Below are 26,070 nucleotides of genomic sequence, written 5' to 3'. Positions count from 1 at the left end.
CGGTGTTGCCCCCTTGGCGGGGGAGCTGCGCTGAGGCGGTGTTAGAGTGCATGGCCCGTTCCTCCGGGCGGAAAAAAGCAATTCGGTTCCATCGGCGTTGTGGCTGAGGTTGGCTACAGTGCAAGTGTATGAGGGGTAGCAGCAAAACTCGCAGCTTCTGTCTGTCGCCATGGTCGCTTATCGCTCACCGGGCTTGAAGACATGCCATCCAGCACAGCTTCATCCTTGGTAGTGCTGTTGGAAGGCTAAGCTCATCTGCTGAGAGATGAGAGCAGAGGGCTGGGAGAGTGGAAATGAGGCAAAGACAAATGGGAAGGATTGCGATAGCTGCAGTTTTAATCTCTTGCCTCTGTTGTTCAGAATTTAGGCAGTGCTGAGGGGGTGGCAACACAGTTTTCCCATTGTTTCTTGCTGGGATGTATTTTCCGTTTAGAGGAAGGACGTAGTGGTACAATGATGGCTTGTAGGCATCAAGGAGATAGTAACAGCCATTCACGTGAGGACTACAGGAACGATCAGTACGTTTCCCTCCCACAGTTACACAACATCTGAAAAGAGTTACAGGCTCACCGAGCTACATTTATGACACTGCCATACAAATATGAAAGCATTTCTACACATCTAGTGGCCTCAAGCATCCTGTGTTTTATATAAATTAAATCTGTGGCTTACGGGAGTCTTTCCTGCATTTGTTGGTTTTTGCAAACTTTCTGACCTACAGGTCAGTTCTGTGGAGAAGCCAAGCTGGGTTTTAACGGTATGTTGATGAAGGGTCACACCATCCCCTAAAGAAGACAACCCAGGTGCCCTGACCTTTGTAGACAGATGCTTACCTGGGTTGGAAATAACAAATTTGTGCGGAAAGGGAAAAGAACTTTGCAAACATTTATTACTGCATGGCATCGTTAGTGCTGAGCAAGGGACATGGCATATCTCGCCAGCCGATCATGTTCTTGGTCTTTACTTGCCTATGCCAGTGTCCAACAGAAAAAGAACAAAAGGATTTTGTCAGAAGATCTCTGCAGGCTGTTGTATTTCCTTTTCCCTCTCATTTTCCGCAGTCAGATATTGAACGTGGTGAATTGAGCCTTGAAGTGTTGGGAAGGACTGGTTTAGCCGTGGAAGAGTGCCATGTTTAAGAATAGAACAAGGGCCTTAATAGCGGCATTTGAATGTACAGGAAAAAATAGCTGTGATGCTATTATATCTCGTTGAAAAGACTCTGAGATTGTTTCCGTTATCTTGTGGTGGTGCTGCTCCAATAGCCAGCTGCCTTTTCAGAGTTTGGCTTGCATTCGGATTTTTTTTAAGGAGGATGATCATATATAGGCTATTTCCAGCTTTGGGGGCATGCAGTTGCTTAATGGGCCAAATGTAGCAGATCAAGTGAGGCTGTGATTAAACTGTATCCGCTGGTGGCTGGTGCACAGAGCCAGAACCACCTGATGGCTCTATTAATTGTTGCTCTGTTTCAGGGAAAGCTGACAGCAAGAGAACGAATTCTTCTGCTGTTGGACCCCGACAGTTTTGATGAATATGACATGTTTGTGGAACATAGATGTTCTGACTTTGGGATGGACTCTAATAAGAATAAGGTATTTTTGTTCCATATAACTCGTTTCTTTGTCCTCTGCTGGTTAGCCAGCCAGATGGTTGAAAATAGGCTCTTCTGCTCACATGTAACTTATTTGTTTTGTTTTCTCTTTTTTGTTGTTTTGCAAATTTCCTTTTATTCCTCTCAGTTTCCATTTAACAGCTTACATGGTTTATTTTTCCATTATCTAAGCGTGATACCTTTTTTTTATAAGGTCACCCATTTGGTTCAAATACCTCCCCAGATACTGTCATAGATTTGTTTTTTATATAATAGAGGAGGCTGCAGAGCTTTGTTCTTACAACTTTGTCAATCAAGTCAGATAAGAAGAACAAATATGGGTAGATACTTCAGCCTCCCTACCTACAGGTAACATTGGAGTTACAGGATTAAATAACTTAGGTCCATATTTATGCCTGCCAAACTATAAGAGTCAAAAAGTCCTTTAGGGCCTTAAAATGTGATACGTTTGGAAATTCATGCATTCAGACTGGTCTGTTAGCAAGCTGCAGGCTGTTTGCTTATGCAGTTTTCAGCTATACGGCCATGTGTCCTAAACCAACATGGTACACGAGGTTTATCACGTAGGGGGAAAATCCGTGGCTCCCCAAAGTCTCTCACCATAACATTGATAAATCCCTACATGGGAAGAGTATTTTGTTGCAATTTAATACAGAAAGGACCAACAAAGATGCTGGGATGTGTAGATGGCTAGTGTAGATGTGCCTGTTCAGTGTGAATCTTCCCCTAGCAAAAAGCCATATTTGCTGTGGAGTGTTCTGGGTTGCGGTGTGGTGAGAAGCTGTTCCACGTGTGCCACTGCCCCATGCTGCACACAATGACTACAACTTCTGTCTATGCACTTCTTAAACCAGTTCACCAGTTTGCAGTCCTTCAAGCTGCAGGGCTGCATCCTATGGATGAGGGAGGGATCAGCAGGCTCCCACCATGAGCAGCTGGGCCATTGGGAACCAGCAAAGGTGAAGGATTTGTTTTCCTTTTAGTAGCCAGGAGACTAATGGAACTTGGTGCTGGGAGGGACGTTGTCCTAGACCTTCTTCCCTCTTGCTGAGTGTAGGAGCAAACATCTTTTTTTCTCTAATTCTTCACTCTTCCTGAGCAAACTGAAATAACTGCTGTGTTCCCTCTCGTCATACGACTGAACCTCCATCCTACAATGCTGGTAACAAATGGCTGTTTCTGAGGGTGGGAGGAGCAGCAAAGTCCTGAGAGTGACAAGAGGGTTAATTTTTTCCTTGTCCTTCAGAATTCACCTTTCAGTGAGCTGCAGATTGTGTTTACAGAGCACAGTTTCACAACAGATGACCTAACTGTGGCCAGTGAGCTGGAATATTAGTTTAGCATTGCATTTCTCTGAGTTCCTGGAACTTTCTGAAGGTAGGGTAGGACTTCTGCGCACATTCAGGCCGCTCTGCAGGCTGCTTGAGCTTTTAGGAGTCATCTGTGTGAGACAGCGGCTGGGACTACGGGTGTGTTTCCTGCTGTTCTGTGTGCCGAGAGCCATGAGTTGGCAGCTGTGCTGTCGGAGAAAAGTCCCCAGACCGGCATGACCTTCCTGAGAACAGATCACCTTGGGCATAAATGGCCCTTAAAGTGGGCCCTGCAGGATACACTTTTTTTTTTTTTTTTTTTAATACCAAAGAGAAAAGCATTTAAATGCCTGGAATTCCATTGACAGCCCAGTAAAATTCCATTTTCTTCTGTTGCCTTGAAAGACTTCTATATATTTCCTTTAATAAAAAGTGAGACAACATAGATAAGCAGATTTTAAGATTCACGGGTTTCATTTCCTCTTTTAGCTCGCTCTTCTTCCCTCATTTACAGAGTGAAAAATGGGACAGGTCAAGCTGAAGTATTTGAGATGACTGTAATTGCATTTTTTGACCTTTCCAGGGTTGTGTTTTTCCCCCTGTATCAACACCTCAAGAAAGGTTTGTGTGCTGTGTCCTCTTTCAAAGTTGGTCCTAATAAAAGGTACATTCTGTCTCTAAGGGCATGATTTGCCTTAGCTCCAGATGTGCAGAAATTTGAAGGGAAACTGCAAAATTCGCTGATCTTTATACTAATAACCACTAATATGTGATATTACCTCTAGTTTTCCTTTCTAGGCTTGGGAAAATCTTTGTGGAGCCCCCACTGTGAACGTGAAAGACCAGTTCTCTTGGAGAATCGGTCTTTGCTTTGACTTGGTATAAGCTTGTGGGTTTTTCAGTGGACATCATTGCTGCTTTGGATTATTTTTTTTTAATCATAATTTTTAATTAATTTATTTGTTTTTTAATGCAGTATCCTGGAGACAGTGTGGTGACTGGCCGCGGACGGATTAATGGGAGACTGGCTTATGTTTTCAGTCAGGTATGATTTTGCTTGTTGTTTTTTAAATAGCATGAACTTACCCTTTGAAATAAATCCACAGTAGTTCAGTGTGGCCACATAGGAATGTACCTGTTTACTTTCTACCAATAAGCATAAGATGGACATAACATCCTGTGGGAGGATGCAGGGTGCCTTCAGACAAGAAAAAGCAAAAGAGCATTTCTGAAACCTTTGTTGGGTGACAGATGCAGTTGTGACAAGGGTGAGCTGAGAAGAGTGAAGAATGCAGAGCCAGTGGGAATGCTTTGAAAAGACAGAACTGTTACTACTTCAGTGTAATATCATTAGATATTCACATGCCGAGGGACTGGAGGAGTCCTCCAAAACTACGTTTTTTGAAGACAAGAAGGGAACTAATGGAGAAGTCACCGAGCACCGTGTGCTTAAAGCAACTGCAAGCTTGGACTCTGTCCCTGCGGTTGGATGTGTGTGGATGAGCTCCTGCAGGTGTGTGGAGACCTGCAAGTGTCAGTGGAAGGCTTTGTGAGTTCTGAGAACCATCTTCTGAATGGTTCTGAGCAAACATCGTCTGCAGCATGGGGGCTGTTTGCTGGAGACGTCAACTGGGGAGCAAGCAATGAGTGGGATTCATTATAGAGGGCCTTTGAGCAACCTTGAATTGTTTCTCACATTCAAACTCACTGATTAGCTGAAGGGATTGTGATAGACAGCATATAAATAGATAAATAAAATATACTTTTATGTGAAAATATACTATTTATATTAAAGTAAATATATATTAGAGGAAGCACCATAGATAGAGATTTATCTTGGTTTGTCTTAACACAGTGGAAGAAAGGCTTTCTTTCAGATGCTTGGTAACTGCTGCTCTGTTCTGAGCCACAAAGTAGCCTTTGTTCAATGTGCTATCATGGCTAAAATGATTGTTGCTGTGTGACCTTGTAGCAAGTCGTGCACCCTGCCTTTTTTGTCTTGGATACGTAGTTCTTCCAAGGAAGGACGCTTTTATGGGGGCCTGAACGCAAGGCAGGAGCTGAACACAAGATGTGAGCTGAACACAGACCTTAACATTAGAAGAACACAAGTAGAGGACAGTTCTTATATTAAAAAAAAAAAAATTATATATGCTCCTTCATGGTACACCTCTCTCTATTTAAAGACCATTTCTCATCTAAATCAAGCTGCCACATGAAATGTTCCTTTTTGGTTCAACTGCTAGTCATAGTCACGCTATTCTCTGTCCCCACAGGTTTTTAGATTTCTTTGACAGTCAGACTCAGTGGGAATGCATCAGTGGAGCTCAGCAGAGCCTGGCTCTGGGCTCTGTTGGTGCTGATAGGTATCAATATCCCCTTTCTCCTCCGGATCAGTCCCTGGGCCTCATGTTGCTTGGTCAAGATCTTGCTGCACCATTCTAGGAGTGGCACCAACAGTCAGTTTGACATAGTCCCTGCAGCACCCATAAAAGAGTAATCGACTCTTGAAGCATAACTCATGGATATAGAATGATGACATACTTTCAGTTCCTTATCTCTGCCTGTGTGCAGGCATCTTACTGCCTGTTCCAGGGGGACCCTCCTCACAGGTGAAATTTCCCCAGGCTATCGAGTATTGAGAATGTCCATGAAAGAGGAACATATCTTTGTAGAAAGAGAAAATGTTTCTGTGAAGGAAAAAAAAAAAGGCAAATGAGACATAGTAAGTTTGTGATTTTAACACAGAATTTTAACAGGGCAAATGTGTACAAAAGATCATTTTTAAGATAGAATCCACTGGCAAATATGTGTAAAAGATCATTTTGCTTGTAAAGAAGGCTTGGATTGAACAGGATTGATCTGCAGGCTGCAGGAAGGAAGTTGGGTTATTTTGGAGCAGCATACCAAATATAGAGCATTGTAGGATTATACTGTTTACTTGCAACATTTTACTGAAATGATTTCTTCCCTAATCTAAAACTTGTTTTCCCTCCAGGATTTTACTGTATTTGGAGGTAGTTTATCTGGAGCTCATGCCCAGAAGATCTGCAAGGTAATATTTCACAGCAGAAAATAAAATAAAAAATTGTCAGTGTCCTTTTTTTTTTTTTTTTTTTCCAACCTGTCGTGTTAATGATTTTGGAGAAGGTGATTTGTGACTGACTCCAGTGGACTCTGGCATATGTGGTGGCAGCCTGAAAATGCCTCTCCTCATATCAGTTAAGATGTGAAAGCACAGGTGAGCAGAGAGGTACTCTTTGGAAGCTTTTCCAGTATAAAAGAGCTTTTCCAAGTAATATGCACGTTGTTTAAATTAAGTTGCTTTTTCTACTGTGCTCCAAAAGACAAGAGAGACTTGCAAAGGACAAATATAAAATAGCTAGCTATTGTCTACCAGAGAAATGTGAAATGACTTGGGAGAAACTTTTTTCCTGTAAACAGTGCTGTGTGGAAGTGTGACAAGTAAACAATCTGAAGATAAACACTTTTACAACTTGGTGGTCGCCTTGATACCTGGATTTTCTGTTATCAGGCACTTGTGGCTATTTACTCCCATTTGTCTGCTTGTCTCACTGGAAGAGCTGATGTTTGAATCCCAGGGGGAGGGAGGACAAGAACTTCTCATGCATGAGTGTTCAGTGGTGCAGGCTGGTGAAAACTTCTTGAATTTTCCTGCTGTGGAATCAGAAACAAGGTTTTTGGTGTGCAAGGCCTTTTCTCCCAGTGGAAATAATTACTTTTTGGCATAGACTCCTCAGCAGTGAGAAGGTGTAAAACTAGAACTAAACAAAGACTTTGGGCTGGATAATTACTACTTGGCTTTACTAAGCCTTGTTGTTGGGTAAGACTTGGTATTACCCTTTCACACTGAAGTTTTGCCGTGTCTCTTTGTACTGGGGAGGGATGTGATGGTACTGGAATGATGGGATGCTTTCTGCTGGGTTTTTTTTTAAGCTCTTATTTCTAAAGAAGCAGGGAGAGTGCTGGCAGCAGAACTGAAAAACAATAAGAGTCCTTCCTCATTGGTACTGTTCTTGGTTGGCATCAACGTCAGTGGTAGGCTCCAAAGTTGGAAGGCTTGGATGCATCGATTGCTTTTGGGCTCAGAGTCTTTGAGGCTGTAGCCTGGGCAGTGGAGAGCTCAAAGACTGTCTGGGTGGTGAGGTATCTCTCTCAATTCTCTTAGTTCTTCTTACTGGATTGAATTCCAGGAAACAGAATTCTGTTCTGAGAGAGGTGATCTTGGCTCCTGCAAACCTTAGTGGTGGACTACGGCATGTAAAATGTCCTGGAACATGGAAGTGAAGTTGCTCTCCCTCAGCTGGGCTTTCCTGGAGACCTGGCCCTTTGGTGGTAATAGTTTCCCCTTTGGGATTTTTTTCCTGGAGTTGCAGAGAGGTAGCAATGTTTGGCATCTTGCAGCAAAGCTCCAAGCTTGGTAGGTCTGGGCTACAGATTGCCTGTTACTTTTGCAGAAGAGCCTCGTGGTCTTTCAGACCACATTCAATGCCTGTAAAGGTTTCCCTGAAGCAACAGAGATTTATTGTGGCTCTTTTGAGAATAATATGTGCCCGCTTGTGGTAGGGAACACTTTGAAGCCTGGACACACGTGTGCTTCTGTGATACTATGTTTCAAGACAATTGTTAAGTCCATGAGACAAAGAAAAGTATTTTTGAGAATGAATTCTGAAATGTTCCATATGAATACTGGTATGGCAAAAAAAAAAAAAAAGTCTCACATATATGAATACTTTTTTTGGTAGTCTGAGTGTGCGTATTGATGTGTTTTAGGAGGAACTTCAGTGTCTGGAAAAGTCTTGAAATAAATAATGAATCCGTATATAAGTACCTGGAAAATAGCAAAATGTGTCAGTGGACTTGTTTCACTAACTTTTCCTGCTAGGATAACAGGCCTTCTGGGAAGGAGCAATACATGTCAACTCAGCTGATTTTTAGGAAAGCATTTGATCATGTCTTGTGTAATGTGCACATAGGCAAACAAGGCTGCTGGTGGCCCACAGAGCCTCGGCAGTCCACACAGGTTCTTGGAAACGTGGGTTTGTAAAGTCATTCTGTGTGTCTGCCACAGTGATATTTCATCTTTTAAGTGGACATTGAGGCACAAAGCATGGAGAACCCCTGTTTTCTGTTGAATGACTGCAAGTAGGAGCAAAGCCACTTCAGAACTGCAGAGAGACAGTTATCACCGGTTCATGTTCAGGCTACAATCCTGGTACCACCAAGATACCAGTGATTGCAATGGGACTCGGTATGTGGGCTGTGTTTCTAGGCAGTAGAAACTCAAGGTTGATGCTGTGAGCACTCTGAAAGACAGGGCTGACGTTTTGAAAATCTTAGTAAGTTAAAGATTGTCTGAAATAGGATATAATTCTGTAACAACGATTGAAAAGGCTAATACCAGGCAGGAAAAAGCAACTTTCCAATTCACGATGGGGATTGAGTGATAATGTGTAGTTTTATAGAAAGTTATTTAGGAGCTAAAGCAGATTTTAGTGTTACAGCAGATCTAAACGTAATATGCCAGTGCTGCAGTGTGATGAAAATGGCAAACATTTTGCTGGGATCTAATAAGCAGGAATATTTTCTGTAAGGAATGTGAGGAATTCAATCCTCCCACTTAAGCCTCTGTTGGGAGCGTTGCATAGGATCTTGAGGCAAGTAACGAAAATGATCAGAGATCTAGAAAGTGGGATGTAAGAAGACCAGTGTGATTGAATTGATGGTGCTTAGAAGGGAAATAAGAAGACTGAAGGGAGATTTGAGTACTTGAATGCTTATGAAGGCAAAGTAGTAGTTTGTTGCTCTCCCTGTCTGCTGTATATCAAGAAAGAAGCGATGTTTCTAAATTTCCGGAGGAAAGATTTAGTTTAGTCTTATCAAAGAACTTCTAAGAAGGATAATCAAGCATTAGGATATACTGCTTAGGGAGACTGCACAGTCACCACTGCAATAAACTTTTAAGATCAGATTAGACCTATATGAGGGAATGTTCAAGGTGTGTTTGAGACCTGCTATGAACAGAGAGATGGGACCTCTCTGGTCCAAACTCCTGTGATTGTCCCTTGACACAGGGTTTGGGTAATACAGGGCGAGTATGGAGATGCACAGCTGGTAAGGCAGAGAAATGCTGAAGGCCATGAGAGGGATTAAACGTGTATCGTAGCCTCCAGTCTGAATGGGTCAAAACATGGTACCCCAGTGAGCAGTCAGTGACTGTGGCAATTAATACAAATAAAGGATAAGCTGAGTGCCATGGAGGCAATTCAAATTCTGGCATGTATGGGCTTTTTTTCTAGGGGATGTACACTTTGGGGGTTGGTTGCTTTGGGATTTTAGCTTAGCTACGTCAATAATAAGGAGTTTGCATTCATCACCAGGTAATGGATCAAGCTGCCATGGTTGGAGCACCTGTGATTGGGCTGAATGACTCTGGAGGAGCCCGGATCCAGGAGGGAGTGGAGTCCTTGGCTGGCTATGCAGATATATTTTTGGTAAGTAGGCTGTTGGGTGACCAGGAAACTTGGCATCCACAAAGATGGACAGAGTCCTTCCCTTACTTAGGTCTGTATTTGTAATAAACTTTTAGGTTATCATCATCTTATTTCAGCCATTGTTACCTGGTGGAAGCATATATAAGGGACTGTCCTCTTGGTTCTCTTACTGGCTTTGGGCGAATTACTGTAGCTCTTAAATCCATTTATCCATCTGTTAAGCAAGGATAATGCTGAGCCTGGTAAAACACAGTGATCCAACGAGAAACTCTGTCAGAGTTGCGCTATATAGTGAGCGTTGTCGTAGGAATGATAGAATAGGCAATTTACTTAATTGAAATGAAACCCCAAAACAGCCATTTAACTTTGATTCAGACTAATTTATAGATTGCCTGTGTTGGGATGTAATTTCTCATGAGTGTTTATCCACTTGTCTGAGACAGGTGGACATGCTGTAGTTCAGAGGGTGTTTGGTTGGGTGACTGATGGTTGTGATCCACCACCAGCTGTCCCCATGTCTCCTCTGACATACAGACTTATTAAGAATTCCACACAGCAGATTTCTTTTCAGTAGGGCTGATAAAAGGTGAAAGATTTCCACTGCAGAAAGAGAGTTAATCAAACACTGTGCACTTGAAGAAAGCTTGAGAAACTCCGATCAGAAGCATCAAGTGCCTGTTCTGTCAAGATAGTAGGTCTGGGGGAAAAAAAGTAGGGGCGGGGGGGGAGGGGAAGCAAGTCAGAGGCTTCTGCTCAAAGAACAGTGTGTAGTCCAATGTTAACCTTACCATTTGGGGATGTCCAGTACTGATTGGACTGGTGAAAGTTTTGTGTTTCTGCAGTGTTTTGTGGCTAATGCAATTTTTCCTCTAGACACACTACTGATCACTTTTTCACTGAAATGGCATTATTTTCTATGCCTGCAAAACCACATTGCTTGGAAGTAAGTGCACAGCACATAAACATGACTGTGCTTATGCGAGCAGGTGGGATGACAAGTTAGTCAGATGCTAAGTCTGGTGAATCCCAGTGTGATCTGGGAGGATGCAGTTGAAGGGTTAGAGAAGTGAGCTGTCATGCAGTTGAGCAATAAGCAATGTAAACATTTATTTGACAACATGCCACCCGTGTTGGTGGACAGCAGTAATTCATCATTGTGTAAAATTCAAGCCATTGCAGGAATCTGATTTTAAAAGAATCTGCCACAGTTGGTTAGTAAAGCTTACTTCTCCGTTGGAGTGACAGTGTACCTATGTGTTCAAATGTCAGGTACACACACTTCTCGCCCCTCCAGGCTCGGCGATGTTTTTGCCTCTACAACATCTGCTGAGGTCACATATTCTGCCTTCCTTTGCAGTCATTGCATGGTATATGAAATCAACTGTATGGGAACAGCAAGAAGCAAAACAGTAGCAACAAAATTATATTGGTTCTACTTGCATGAAGACATTCTCTCCAGATATTTGTCTCACAGAAAATAAAGCAAGCTGTCCTCTCCTCTTTGTGATTGTGAATTCTTGTACAATCTGTGCACAGACTTAAAGAGCCACTTTTTTTTTTTCTTTTTTTTTTTTTCCCTGTTGCAGAGAAATGTTCTGTGTTCTGGGGTAGTTCCCCAGATCTCCCTCATTATGGGTCCCTGTGCTGGTGGAGCTGTGTATTCGCCTGCTTTAACTGATTTCACATTCATGGTGAAGGTGAGGATGGAGGATATCCCAATCTGCTGCTGGTAATGCTGATCAGACACAAACTGAAGGGTGTTTTTGGAGACTGTCTCCTGCTTTGGATTAAGCTTATCTTTCACCAAAAGCCAGTAATAACTTTCCCAAATAACCTGTGAATAACTACATTTTCTGTGATTTTTAATATAATGCATTAAGGATTTTGAAGACATACGTCCCTACATTCTACTGTTTTCTTATTTTAAGGAAAGTCTCTAAGGCTGTGGCTTTTCCTTAGGTGTTTTTGCAGCTTGGGTCTAGCATTTACTGTGTGTTTTTGCTTTTTTCCCGCCCCCAGGACACATCCTATCTTTTCATCACTGGTCCAGATGTAGTTAAGTCTGTTACCAATGAAGATGTCACCCAAGAGCAGCTGGGGGGTGCAAAGACGCACACTGCTGTATCCGGTGAGAGCTGGGTCGTTAACATACTGATATTTCTTTAAAATAAATGACATAGTTCTAGCAAAACAGCTGATTGTCTAATACAGATTTTTGTACTCGTGGGTGTCACTCGAGTCTAAGTGATCAAACTCTGCTTAAGCACAGGATCTTACTGTGTGTAGGGCTCTCTTACTGGTCCTTTTTACTAATGGAAAACAAAACAGGAAAAGTGGGGGTGTGGGAGAGTTCTGGGATTTGGAAGAGAAAGTAGCAAATCCACAAAAGATTGTAGAGCTGGAAAGGTTCTTGGATGGCAGGGCTAAGCAAGGCAGGCTTGGGATGGTGTCGGGTTTTTTTGTTTGTTGTCCACAAATTTGCATGTGTTGAAAGATTCTTAACAATCCCTTGTTTGTTTACTAACATGATGAATTGATCCTCTTAACTATAATATAATTTGTGCAGTGGTGTTTGGTGTGGGTGGGGGGGGGGTTGTTGGTTTTGGGTTTTGTTTTGGTTTTTTTGCCTCCCCCTGCTCCCCTTCTGGGAAAACTCGGTGACTCATGAACCTTCTTGAGGCTCAACATGACTGTGAGATCTCCAGTTCTATGTGAACTGAACTGATGGTGAACCAAAACCACTCCCACAGACACTGCTCACATCCAGCCTTTCTATAAAAGAACTTGCAGTCCAGCGCTCGAGGGCGGCATGGTAACCTGGATTGGATTTCAGAAGGCTGGGATCCAGCTAGGTCTGTGACAGCTGATAAATCAGTTTACATTATTTTACATATGAGATCAGCAATCCAGACCTGTTAAGGAAGAAGTCTGATACAGCCACACATTTTCTAGATATTTTGAGCTGGTCAAATTTGGTGGCTTAAAACTCTCTATTTTTAATAGCTCAGGTTTCAAAATTCTTGCTGTTACTTCTTTGTATCTTTATTGGTACATACTTGAAACCTTGCAAAATAATGTCAATAACTGCTGAACTGTTTCTTTCCAGGAGTTGCACACAGAGCCTTTGAGAATGATATAGATGCTTTACTTAATCTCCGAGAGTTTTTTAATTATTTACCTCTTAGCAACCGTGATCCAGCACCAGTCCGTGAATGCCATGATCCCAGGTAAGAGAGACTGGCTGAGATCCGTGGTCTCTGACCACTGAACTTCATGGCTTCTCTGGCTCGAGGAGCATAAAGAAATGAGCGTTCTGTGGCTGGGCTCTTGGCTGGTCATTCTGCCTTGTGTGTGAACGCGGGAATGTTTCAATATGTGTGCATACATACAGGCTCACTGTTGGATTCATTTTTTCTATTTTCTCAAAGCAAAGTTGTGCTGGCTGCGTACAGAATATAGGGAAAAGTAATCTCTGTACAGATGTCCCAGTCTCTTGAAACAAGCAAGCGAGGCAGAAAATAGCACAGTGAAGAGAAGTGGGGAGAACTTGCCTGGCTGTGTAAGTTCTGTTCCTTACGGTTAGAGGTGGGGAAGCAACAAGGAGGCAAAGGAGGCGGCAAGGTTTATGTATTAGGTACTTGTCTATCAGGCTTATTGTGTAGTTGGCAACATCACAAAGGCAGGACTTGAGTCGTTTCAAGAGAGGAAACAGCGACTGTCTGGATTTTTATCAGAGAATTTTTCCAAGAGATAAAGGGACAGCCAGAGAGCCGGCATGGGACTGTTTGAGTAGCCAGCCTTGCTAGGAGGGTTAAAGACAGACAATGTCAGTGGAGGAAAAGCATTTTGACCTGAGATCCAGTTGTACCCCCAGCTCAGCCCTTTCCGTAGGGACCCATAAGAGGTTGTGTGGGAGTTGCTCCTGAATTTCTTCCTTTCAGTTCTGCAGATGTGTATGACCTATGTCTCGTGGTTCTTACACACATGAAGATTTTAACGTGTGAGTTGGAAAGGTTATCTTCTCTTCATGCTTCCCTGTTCTTTGCAATGTCTTTGAAACAATTTGTTTGGGGAGGTTTTTTTGGATCAATTTTACAAATCACTGCTCTGGTTCACTATTAGAGAAATACATTTGCCAATTGCTTTTAGAGAATGGTCAGACAGGTCAATTCGTTACTGGTCCTAATTTTTTCTGAGATGTTGATCTTCAGGAGTTAAATAAACTGGAAGACTGTTCTGATAGTGTCAAACCAAAGCAAATCTCTTATATTATTTGGTAAATTTGGAGGATGACCTCTGAGGTTATCATGTTCTTTCTAAGCATTCAACAAGTTGTACCAGGGTAATTACCCCCTATAGGCTTGAATGTGATATTTTCATGTCATTATAGAAACAACAGTCTGGGTTTTTTTAAACAATGTATCTCATAATAGGCAGTTTATTTTCTTGTGAGAAGTGGTCAGTTATGTTGTAGCCACTAATGTATAAGAGATCAGCTCTTTATTTTCTTATGGGAGACAATCTTTTACATAGCACCAGATACATTGTTAGAGGATCACAGTATAATAAATGCTCGGTCGTTTGTGTTAGGAACTTCCATTTAGTAGTCTCTGTACATGTGAATACAGATCTGTTTGTTAAATTTGCCTGTTTTTATAGGAGCATTCCAATATTTCTCCCATTTGTGATCTTAATGCTTACACTGGTAATATTTCATCTGGACATCCTGATGACTTAATAGACTCCTTTTGCTTTGAATTGACGTGTTTGATCCTTACCGCTGTTCCAGTCAAAGCCCATCCCTCTAGAGTAATTTATTTCTTATTGCATCATTTTCACACCACAAAAAATTGCCATGGGTAATGCAAATAAATGGAACATCCTTTTGTCTTCATTGTTAAGTCTGGAAGCTGGTGGGGTGTTTTTTTGTTTGTGTTGCTGGTGTTTGTTTTTTGTGTTTTGTTTTGTTGTGGTTTTTTTTCCTCTAGGTGGGTAGGTTCTTTGTGGTATTGAAAAATGTCTGTCTTGGTTGCTGAAACTTCTGTTTGTTGGAATTTCTGATGTCGGTGGCCTGGGTTCTAAAGAGTTAGAAGGTTCCTTACAGTGCCAAGCTGACTCATGGTGGATATGTCCTCTGCCTTTGAAGAGTGTCTAGTTCACTGCACTGGTATACTCTGTGCTGTGATTTTACCTTTACATGTCTTTGACTATCAACACATTTTGTTTCCTCTAAAGCCTTATGTCTGCAGACAGTTTTCTGCAGGAGGTTATTATCAGTTCTTGGTAACCGAGTACAGTTTCACTGCTGTACTGAATGAAAACCAGTATTGATCTGGGTGAGAGTGTCTCAGGGTGCCACAGGCTTTGGGTGACTGCTTTGGTGATGAGCAGCAGTTCCTTCCTGATCAGTGGGATCTGGAAGAAACATGGTTCTCAACCTGGTAAGTCCAGTGACTCTACTACCAAGCTCCAGCTGTCCTTCATCTGTGGTGATTTGAAGGAGATATCCTGGGTAATGTCTTCATTTTGATGGTGGTTATTCATTTTAATGCTGTTATAATTTCCCCTGGTACTCTACAGCACTGTGAATTTATGGGAGCAATAATTTAATTTTTCCACTTTCCTTATCCTTTGGGATACCCCAGGCAATGGACAGAACTTGGAGCACATTCACATTTACTCCATGGACAAGGAAAAGTTTTCAAATCTTTGGTATCTTGGGGTTTAGTATGTTAAAATGGGTTGTTTCATCCGATTAAGGTTTCATGATATCAATTTGTGGAACTATTTTCATGCAATATTCTTAATCACGTGGAAGAAATACTTGAAGAGTTGCTGCCAGTTTTATTTTATTCATAGCTGTATCTCTTGCTGTCTTGGCAAGGAGTTGTGGCTCTAGTCCTGTGTATGTGAGTGCGCACAGAGATGGCTCTGGGGCTTGCGTTATTAGTTTCTGCCCGATTTTTGACAAACTGCAGCTCACTTCCTTCGGTTTTCAGTGGGGTGGCTAGAGCCTTGTCTTGTTTGAAATTTACTAAATCATGGCATTGTTAAAACAGTAAAAGTTCAGTAAGAGCTCCACAGAAACACCATTTAGAACAAATATAGATTAGTATTTTTATGGAATACCACAAATATAATAGTCCCTGTATCCTGCTTAGTGATGACTCATAAAAATGGACAACCCCCCACTGGGACTGGGAATGAACCCCAAGACCCAGTGAATGCTAACACGTGTGGGTCCTTAATGAAGCTGATATGATCAGAAATGGAGGTAACTGATCGTGTCAGCTGCTAACAGGGAGGCGGCAGTTTTGTTAGATGTAAAGCTCCACGTGGAGTGCATCATCATTGAGTTAAGCAGAGCAACAGTAACGATTCTTTACACGCAGCCCTTAAACTGGAGAAGCTGGGAGCCAGATGTGTTCTCTCCATTCACAAATCTCTTCCTGTTTGGTGACAGGGGAAATAAGCATGGAAGGGTTTCCTGGGGTTGGGTGTATCCCAAACCACAAGTGCAAAGTGCGGGCAGGGAAGGGATCGCAGTTGGCAATGGGCGGTAGATTCTGGTGCATGACGGGAGCCCTTGCTCTGCCATGGGAAAAAAAAACCTTTTGTGGGTCCAGCTGCAAGGGCTGGAGCCACTGGCTAAGCAGCTCTTCTGCTGCTTCTGCCTGGTGCTAGTTCTGCCAAATCCGTGTCCCCAGGGCTGAGCTGTGCCCCGCCGCTGGGTCCCGCGGGCCTCCAGTGCCCCCTGCAGACGCCGTTGGTAGCATCTGGCTGCCTCCGGAGTTCCCTGCTCGTACTCTGTGTGTGTCATCATCCGCTCTCCTGGTCAAGGAGGTGAAACGGCATTTCCAGGAGATGGTTTCAAAAGCAGAGGTGCCTGCAGAAGAGCTGTGTCCCTCAGGAAGAGCCGGGTCAGGCTCGTGTCCTCCTGGTGCGTGAGGGCTCAGCTGCCTGAGACGATGAGCCCCGTTTCTGTTCCCTCTATTGAAGAAGCAGTTTCCATGAAGTCTCAGAGAGATGGAATTGTTTATCTGAGCTGTTGGTGTTCATCTGATTCATAAATACTGTTGCTCACGCTTTGTTATTTTCTGCAGGGATCGTTTGGTTCCGGAGCTGGACACAGTGGTCCCAGTTGAATCCACTAAAGCCTATGATATGCTGGATATCATCCACTCGGTAAGTCTGCTGGTGTGCCGTTCATATGGGTGTTATATTCTGTGGATAAAGCATTGAAAGGAACCAGCAGAATGGCACTGAAGACATATATATAGTAAGTCTGTTTCTAATAGACTATAGTTAGCTGCTATAGTAGTTAATATTTTTACCTGTGTAGTAGCCACGAATGAAGGGACAAAAAAACAAAAAAACCCAAAAAACCAAACAAACAACCTGCAGAAAAAACCCCAAAACTTTAGCAGGTGAAAGAAACCCTAAGATTCATTTTCAGGATACATCTTCTTATGCTGCATGCATAACTGTACAGGTGGAAGATGCTGTAACTCTGTTCTCTCTCTGGGGTTGAAATCTGTTCCCCCCTTGTCATAAGTTCTGTCACTTGCCCCCCTCCCTGCATCTTGTTATTGCTGTCTGGAGTTCTGACACATTTTTCAAAAAGGTAGTGAACTACGTAGAGTGCTTCTCTGTTTATTCTAGGAAGCAGTTATGTACACAGACAGTACGAGAATATATTTTTTAAATTATAAGTCAAGCACTCAGAAGCTTGGAAACTCCAAGGTTAAAGTTTCATTAAGTGAGGCAGATCTCCTGTGAGGGTGGCAGGAAAGGAAACATTGTACTATTTTTTAAAAAAAAACCTGGAAGCCAGTATTGCAATATATAAATAATGGAGGTTTTATTAAAGCAGCATAGGTCACGGTGGTAATTCTCTTGCCTAACTTTTGAGTACTTAACTTTTCCAGTTTTAACAACTTAATATATTATAAACGCTTGGGCAGAGAACATGGTTTAAAATAAGTTTTATCACATGAAACTGTTACAGCCACCTGTAGAGCACACTGAGAGTCTGAATTTTGCATATTAATATTTCCAGCTGCTGCTTCTACCACTCGGATGTTGAGTGGCAGACGAGCCGGGGTTCTGAGGCGGATGGTGAAGCCAGGAATGACCCCGTTTCACAGGCAGCACACACAGATGGGTGGGGGGGGTGTTCAGCTGGGTTTGAAGGACCTTTACAAATTTCTCCCGTGGGCTATTTCATTTGACTGTCTCTCCCCACACTCTCATTCAGCTAACACATTTCAGTGTGCAACTGGCTGCATTTATACTCATTGTAGTGGAGAAAGCAAGCTCAGGATGTCTTTAATCTCTGGATTCTTCCATTCTGAATTCTGTACCACCTGTTCCAAGTTAAAAGGTGGCATTAAAAAAAAAAAAAAAAGTGAATTAGGAAAAAAAAAAAAACCCAAACCCTCCTACAGACTTGGAGAAATATTAAGGAAAGAAATAAAACTACTTTAATAATAGTTACATTTTTCACAACTTTTCATTTGCTTCAGTCTCAGGAATGACTGGCAGACTGCAGTCTGTGTAGGCAAGGTTGTCATAAACAGGTGAAAACAAGGAATTCTAGTAGCAAAGACTAGGCAGCCGTGTATAGGTGTCGCTGCTGCTCCACGTGGAATTATGATTTCCTTTGAACATGTGAATTTTGATCCTGCATTACACACCGAGCGCGCGCTGGAACTTCAGCCGCAGAGGGAAGTGCAGCCACAAGGACCCGCGGTTCCAGATAGAGATGTTGGACGTAGCGCGGGTGTTCCTCTAGCGCAGATCAAAGCGTGTCTCTGTTCTCTGCTGTGTGCGCTGGCAGTGACGTGGGGAGATGCACGCAGCAGAGCAGCTGTATCGGCTCTGCTAGCAAAGTGCTCTGAACTTGCCAAGAACTAGAGTATATATTAAATGCGTGGTGGAGAGTTTCTGAGCTCCATAAAGTACTATTTGCTTTTTGACACTGGAAATTGTTCTTTAAAAAGTGTAGTCTACCAAGACTTGGAAGAAAGAAGTTCTTGACATCTGATTTGAAGTTTTAACTTGTAATCAGCTATGAAAAAGAACTCACTGTAGAGGAAATGTCATAAGGATGTTCTCTGATGGGATGCTGCAGTGGCAGTTTTCATAAGAAGTGCAGCACTAGATACTTCCCAGAATGAAGGCTGCGAAGAAGACTAAAAGGTTTCCCTATTCCTTTTAATTCTTCAAATTCTGAAATGTTTTAGAAGTTCTGATACTAACATAACTGATTTTGTGTTTGCCCGTGTGCATAAATATACACATATGTCCTCATGAGAGCTCTGCCCAACTCCTGCCCTTGCAGATTGCTGATGAAAGGGAGTTCTTCGAGATCATGCCTTCCTATGCCAGAAACATTGTCATTGGATTTGCCAGGATGAATGGACGAACCGTTGGGATAGTGGGCAACCAACCCAAAGTAGCATCAGGTGCGTTGGCTGGACCAGTCCGCTGTGCAACCTTTTAACAGTGTGTGTGCCCCCTCTCTGTTGTGTCGGGTTTTTGCATGCTTTGTACGGCTGTCTTGCTATGAGATTAACTCTTTAGGCTCTGTATGGTCCTCCACTCATTCTTGCTATGTTCTTCTATCCCTTTCTCTGTCTTGTATCATTGTAATGCAGCTGTGGTGCATTAAAACTAACGGAGAAACAGTTTAAGGCTTTAGTGGATCAGCAAGGAGATCGTGCTCCCGGGTACCTATATGACTGATGCGTGCAGCACCAGAGGAGTGGTAGGAGCACATAAGCAGGGTGGGCAGAAGACCTACTTGGCAGCAGCCTGCAATTAAGCGTAATATGGGAACTACATACTTACTTCCACAGGGTTAAAACACCTACAACTCTTCTGTAGGGTGAGGTAACTTTTTTTTTTTTTTTTTTTTTTTTTTTACTGTAGCTAGAAACATGCAAAGCTTTCACACACACAAGTGTGGGGCTCTTGACCTCAGATAATTTAGGTAAGAAGGTACAACATATGCTATCGCAAATATCACCCTTATGTTTTTAACTGTGGAGGGATTTTACTTTCCTTGACTAGGTAATTTCTGAAGTGACTTTCACTAAGCGGGACTTTCTGTTTCACTCCTTGTTTTTAAGGTTTGTTCCTTTTTGTTTGGAAAAATCAGATGACCCAGTAGGATGTTGTAATTCTTTTGATCATCTTTACAAGCTATGACTATCAAGATACTAGACAGTCAGTAGGTTTTAATATTACTTTAGCTGTAATTTGATATTCTCAATTTTAACAAAGATTTTCAATGTTCCAGATAGATGCTCTTATACAAAATGTTTAGGTTTAATGTAACAGCACATAATATAATCCTAAATGGCACTGAAAGAGAACAGAAGCGGCACGCTTACAAAAAATTTTATCATCTTTCTCAAAAATATTGGGTTTTTTTCCAATTTCATTTTTTTAAAATTGAGAACTCTGTAGTATTTTAATATGACTGATCTGAAAAATCAGAGAAAACTACTGAAAAATATTTTAAATGACAAGAATATAATTTGAACTGCTGGTTTTTGGGAGAAGGTCTCTATGCACAGTGTTCAGAAAAATGAAATGAGTGCCTGTTGAGTGAAGTTGTTACTCTAATCTCAGTTCTAAACCAGCAAAACCTCATGGCTCATGATCTCTGCATTATCTCCTGATAAGCTTTTGTTTTGTTTTAAGAAGACAATACAGCTAAAACAGAGTGTGATTTGACTTTGCCTTGACTGACCTCTATTAGCAGATCACTGGCATTGTTAACACCTTGCCCTGGTTTCTTGACTTTAGGGTGCTTAGACATAAATTCCTCTGTGAAAGGAGCCCGCTTTGTTCGGTTCTGTGATGCTTTCAACATACCCCTGATTACTTTTGTGGATGTTCCTGGATTTTTGCCAGGTATGCCTTGTCGTTATATTTCAGCTCCTTGCAGGGGGGGTGGTGTTAAAAACCCATTTGAAAATCTCTGTGAGAAGACCTGTACTGTAGAGGACTTAAGCCAGATTTAAAAATGCCACTTTTCGGGACAGAAAGGCTGTGTTCTGAGTACAGTAGCCATCACAAAAGGATACTGAAATATGCAAGAAATTGCAGGAAAATGAAATAAGTGTCTGATACCGCCACTGCTCTTGCTCTTGGGGTGTGCTGAGAGCACAAACCATTGCTGGGCTTCACTGGGGAGAGGCCAGTTCATGCAGCCAATTAAGGCTGAAGTGGTTGATGGAGCATCCGATGGGAGACGCTGGGATGACCAGTTTGCCAGGGCCAAGCGTGGGTGTACTGTGCTCTGGAAAGGTACATCCTGCTCTCTGCAGTTCCAGCACAATTGCAAAGCTGTTGATTGTGGCCTGCCCGACAAAAAACCCCCTCGTTCCCTGGGGATGCTGCCCTTGTCATAACGCGATGGAAGTGACTCTGTTTTCTTTATTATAACAAGACCCCACGGCCCTTTCAGAGCTCAGCTTTTCTTTAGATGCTGCTTTATTTACGTGCCTGTTTCTGTGCTGGATAGCGTGGTACCCTGCAAAGCCTGTGGGCTCCCGAGGGGCGGTGGCAGGCAGTCCCACACGCTGTTCCCGAGCCCCCCGGATAGAAGGACTTGGGAGCGCAGCACTGATGGTTTCCCAGTGGGCAGGGAGGCCACAGCCAAAGCAGAGCTGGGAGTGGCAGCTGAGGGCACGGTGAAGATGCATTCCAACCCAATCTGCTCATCCCTGGCGTTACAGCACTCATACAGGCCCACGTTGCTGTCCAGGCCTTGCTGCAGCAAAGGAAACTGTCTACCTCCATGTATTTTGCATGTTTTAACAAGGAGGTGAGACAGAAGGCGTTAACAGAACCTTCCTCTTCGCTCTTGCCCTCTTTCCTCCCTCTCCTGCTGTAGACACACCATCCTTGTCTGATGTGGCCCGAGAAGCAGCTTAGTTCCATTCAGGGGTCCCTGCAGGAACCCAGGTTTGGATGGTTGCTGAGAACTCAAGAACAGAGCTATTTCCATGGAGCCAGTGAAATGCAGTAACTTAATATTGCATAAGAGATTGTTGGTTTAAAAGTAGATAAATGGAAGATAAAGAAAAGTAGAGACAGGTAAAGAGAAGAGATCTAAGGCCTGACAGTGATCCTGAACTGTTGTATTTTAAGGAGCTTGGCAAGATCAGTACATTAGCATTAGACATTTCAGATGAAGGAATACTTTCTGAGCATGTTGATCACCTCATTTCCCTCTTGAGTAGAGAAGAAGAATCTGTCACAGCGGCTCACGGGGTACAAAACATCTCACAGTGCAAGCGACCCAAACACTTCAACCATCCCCCAGCGCTAACAGGTGTGCACAGAGGCGACGGTTAAGGCATTCATCTCCCGTAGCTGGATAAAAATATATTTAGAACAAGTTTGGGACTGAATCTACGTCCAGAAAAGGGTTTATGTTAATTGGCCATGGGTGACAGTGTAAACAATTTAAGTAACAGCTGAATGGAGCTTACATTTGAAGCATTTTAGGTGACTGGCTATTGTGTTCTGAGTGTGAATTAGAAACTAAGGCTGTGACTAGATGAGAGGGTCTGTGAGTGCTTCCCAGCTTCTGGGTCTAGGTTGAGCGTCCCAGCTCTGTTCAGACTGCTTCTTGGGATAAGAAGACTTGGCTGTTCTGATTTCTGCTGCTGGGAAGGTTCTGCAGGCTTGACATGTCCCACTGGCTGGAGAAATTAAAGAACCATCAGTGAAACTGCAGTTGAGAACAGACATTTCTAAGTGTAGGCATAAATTACTAGACACTCGAATTACAGTTGAGAAGAAGCGTTAAAGTCAAGCCACAAACAGACTACCAAATAAGTTATTAGAAAAAAATCACAAAATAATTTTTAATTAAAATTTAATTACTATTTTTTTTAATAATCCATTAAAAAGGTCCCAAAGGACTCTAAGAGGTTATCTCAGGTGCTGAAAGCAAAAGACAGAGGTGGATAAACTGCTAGAAAGTAATTGCAGAGTTATATCCAGTGGTCTGAAATTCAGACATCCTAGAAATAAAGTACATGGGATTGCTGTTTCCAGGTCAAGTCAGCTAGGGTTGTGCTAGGGACCAGGCTGTGTTGGACATCCTATAAAAGAGATGACTTGCATTCATATCTGCTGTGTGTGGCCATTCCCCAGAAGCAGCTGCTCTGAGAATCCTTGTAGAGGAATTTGTGCTCTGTCTGTTAAGGTCCATCATCTTGGGCAATTGAAGGAAGACTGGAATAGGTCTTTGGTATGGCAGCCAAGCTGCCTTCCAGTATGAAAAAAGGGGGTTGGACGACTGGCTTCCTGGGGAAATGAATTTAGGTTGAGTTTTTTTGCTGCTAGTCACATTTGGAAACTTGAAAATGATGTAATTGTAGGAAGGTAGGAAGATACCATCTGGTGAGTGTTATGGTTCCGTGACTTTATACACAAATAAATGCTGCTTTTGGTGAGAGATTTTTTGTAGAGTTGCTCAGCATCTTATGGAGACCATTGCCTGGATATTAGCGTGGCTCTGGTTGTTGTTAGGTTTGCTGCTGGTAATGGGTGATGACAATTGCCAAACAGTGTATGGGGTTTTTGCAAATTCCCTGGAGTGAAAAAAATTTTGTCATTTGCAGGTACAGCTCAGGAGTATGGTGGAATCATACGTCATGGTGCAAAACTACTCTTTGCCTTTGCAGAAGCAACTGTGCCTAAAATTACTATCATCACCAGAAAGGTAAGCTGGCACGGTTCCATGGTGTTCCTTTAGAGTTCCACTAGGAACAATTTCAGTTCTGCGAACCTTCATCCATCTGTCCCACTTCTGCTTTCTATTGTTGTCACATCTCCGTTTGTCCCATCTGGTAACAGCTCTTCATATCAGGTTACAAGAGGCCATTCCTTCTATTCTCAGACGATTACCTCAGTTCCTTCATTCCTTTTGTCTCTGCACTCCTCTGAAATCGCATGCTGCTGCTCTTGGCTTTCTCCCTGGAATGCCTTCAGTCAAGTACTTGTCCACACCAAATCCTTGTGATCTTCTTTCTCTATTCTTGCCACTTCAGTCTCCTTTTCCAGAACCAGTGCTGATCGTATCTATCTTCTGCTGTGTCTGCAGATTTAACACTCACATGGTTTCTCTTCCTCCGTATACTTCATTGTAGTCTACCTGATTTTCTTCCTTCCTCTTTTTCTGTAAGGTACCTGATGCCATGCTGCCATAAGCTCCAGGGACCTGCTGGGTCCTAACAGCGGCTTCCTTGCTGGTCTGTGCCTCCTGCTTGTTTTTCTGATAGGCTTTTGACTTACCATGACAAAAAAGAAAAAAATAACTTTCTCCCTCTGTGTCCCTTTGCCTTCTCTGGTTCTTTGCAATATACCATCCGTTACTTCCCAAGCTTGCAGCCTTGCTGCAGGTTTCAGTACTGCCTCGGACCGGGCTGCGCTGCAGTTTGCTCTGCGGTTCTGCAGTACCTGTTCATCCCTGCTGCCTGGATCCCTTCCAGCACCAGAGCGGAGCCCTGCAGCGTCCGAGTGCTGTGTTCCCTGGGCAGGAGATTCCAGGAGCACGCTGACGGGTGTGTTTGTGTGCGGGTGCAGGATGCGGGTCGAGCTCTGCTGTTCCAGACATACACAGATTCCTCTCTACCTGCCATCAAGAACGGCCTTGGTGACCAGCAGTCCCCTTCCTTGCTCTTTCGTGATTCTAGTTGAAGAGACATCTAGTTTTAGGAGATTGCTGTAGCAAAATGGAGATGTTCATACTCTCTTTCAGGTAAAATTTAGCCCCACTTGTTTGTTTCTGGAATAGCAGAAGCTGCAAGAGGAACGCAGGCTGTTGCTGGTGCAAGGTCACTTCACAGTAATTAATCCCTTGGTTTTTGTTCCAGGCCTACGGGGGTGCCTATGATGTGATGAGCTCAAAGCATTTAAGAGGAGATGCGAATTACGCCTGGCCTACTGCAGAGGTGGCCGTGATGGGCGCAAAGGTAAATGCGGGCTGACTCTCGCACCGGTGCGCAGCAGCCATCCACGCCTTCGCGGCGGCACAGGGGCGGCCTGGGGAGATGCAGACAAGGGGCATTGTCTCTGAAGCAGCTTACCTGGACATCTGTGTGTACTGGGGTGGGGGGGGCGGGCGAAGGAGGCAGCTGAAGTACTGTCCCTGACCTGCAAACTTTCCCTTTCTAGGGTGCTGTCCAGATCATCTTCAGAGGAAAAGAGGCAGATGCAGAAGCAGAATATGTGGAGAAGTTTGCAAACCCCTTTCCTGCTGCTGTAAGAGGTATGGTTGTCTTGCACATCGTGTCCCCTCTTGGAGTTTGCCATTGCACGAAGATAAATTTGTAGCTATTGAGTAAACTTTTCCCTCGTAAGTTAGTTAGGCAAGACATTTGTATCTGAGTCAGAAAGGTGATGCGTAACCATAGCTTGTGCATGTGAAGGAAAAACACATCTAGACACAAAACACATCTTCAGATGGAAGGAGACTGTTGAGATTTGGGGACTGCACTGAAAAGCATTTTTTAGATTTTGTAGATATTAGAAAGCATCTCAAAATCAGCCTTTTCCTTAAAAGTATAGGTGCTTTGACAATCTCTTTGACAGTCCTAGATGCAGACCGGTGGCCTTAAGAAAGGGTCAGAATTTGGTTCAGTTCAGTGATGTTCCCCGGGACTCCTTGGAGTAACTTTTTCCACTGTTTTTACTTTTGAATTTTACTTCTAGCTTTGAAGCATTAACTATGCTCTAAAAGGCAGTTCTGTAGGCTCTGGAGTCAGCTCTCTCTGTTTCCAGCTACACTGGCTTCCTCTGTTGATTGGTTTTGTACTTCATTTAAATCCCCTCAGTAGTGCCACAGAGCTGGGAAGACTTGGCCAAGCTGCTCTCCACCGCAGCCAGGACATACAGCATTGCTCCCTCTGGTTTTGCAGCAGACCATCTGCTGCTGCTGTTTGAGCCAGAAAACACACAGACTCCTGCACCTGCAAAGTCGAGGGATGTCTCTAATAATAAAGACTTCTGAACCTCTAAATCAGACTAATACTAGTAGATGGAAGGAGACAGGATGTCTAAAAACTTGCAGGAACAGGTGCAGTACTCAGTGAGTAAAGCCTCCTTTAAAAAATTTAAAATGCAAATGGTTCTAATTTAAAAACCTTTGACACAGGGATATTTCCTTTTTCAGGCTTTTTTAAATTGGTTTTTAAAGTTAATTTGTAGCTTGTGAACGGTTTATTCCAAATATTCTTTTGATTTTGCTTATTTACATTAAAACCCAGATATAGAAGGTTGAGAGGCAAACACTTCATGGTTAGTCAGGTTTGTTTGGTTTGTTTTTTTTTTTTTTTTACAGGGTTTGTTGATGATATCATCCAACCTTCCACCACCCGCATGCGCATCTGCCGTGACCTAGATGTGCTGGCCAGTAAAGCACAGTCCAGTCCCTGGAAGAAACACGCCAATATCCCACTGTGAGTGCTGGGAGGGGCTGGGCCATGCAGGGAGACACAGCAGTGTTCTGAACACAACTACTCTCTGTTCAAGCGGAGATCTACTTTGCAATGGAAATACCTCTCTTTACTTTGATTTTGCTAATGACCATCAATAAATCATA

General features: G+C 43.0%; 1 protein-coding gene across 1 annotated transcript; it reads left to right on the top strand.

The window, feature by feature from the left end:
- Window positions 1–1,478: 1,478 nt before the first annotated feature.
- On the top strand, window positions 1,479–26,070 carry PCCB (propionyl CoA carboxylase, beta polypeptide). Its single transcript, XM_010087986.1, has 14 exons — window positions 1,479–1,595; window positions 3,902–3,970; window positions 5,924–5,980; window positions 9,327–9,440; window positions 11,027–11,137; window positions 11,460–11,568; window positions 12,547–12,667; window positions 16,544–16,625; window positions 18,784–18,907; window positions 20,256–20,363; window positions 23,090–23,190; window positions 24,344–24,442; window positions 24,645–24,738; window positions 25,810–26,070. The coding sequence occupies exons 1-14, from the start codon at window positions 1,542–1,544 to the stop codon at window positions 25,929–25,931; spliced, it is 1,365 nt and encodes a 454-aa protein (XP_010086288.1). The 5' UTR covers window positions 1,479–1,541; the 3' UTR covers window positions 25,932–26,070.

The sequence above is a fragment of the Pterocles gutturalis genome, unplaced genomic scaffold (genome assembly GCF_000699245.1).
Source record: "Pterocles gutturalis isolate BGI_N339 unplaced genomic scaffold, ASM69924v1 scaffold42026, whole genome shotgun sequence".
NCBI lineage: Eukaryota > Metazoa > Chordata > Aves > Pterocliformes > Pteroclidae > Pterocles > Pterocles gutturalis.
This window is presented reverse-complemented; position numbering and strand designations above follow the sequence as displayed.

Excerpts from the sequence above, each read along its gene's own strand:
- PCCB (XM_010087986.1), top strand. The coding sequence starts at position 1,542 with ATGTTTGTGGAACATAGATGTTCTGACTTTGGGATGGACTCTAATAAG. Across the intron at positions 11,138-11,459 it reads ATTTCACATTCATGGTGAAG|GACACATCCTATCTTTTCAT; the intron begins GTGAGGATGGAG and ends TCCCGCCCCCAG. Across the intron at positions 24,739-25,809 it reads CTTTCCTGCTGCTGTAAGAG|GGTTTGTTGATGATATCATC; the intron begins GTATGGTTGTCT and ends TTTTTTTTACAG.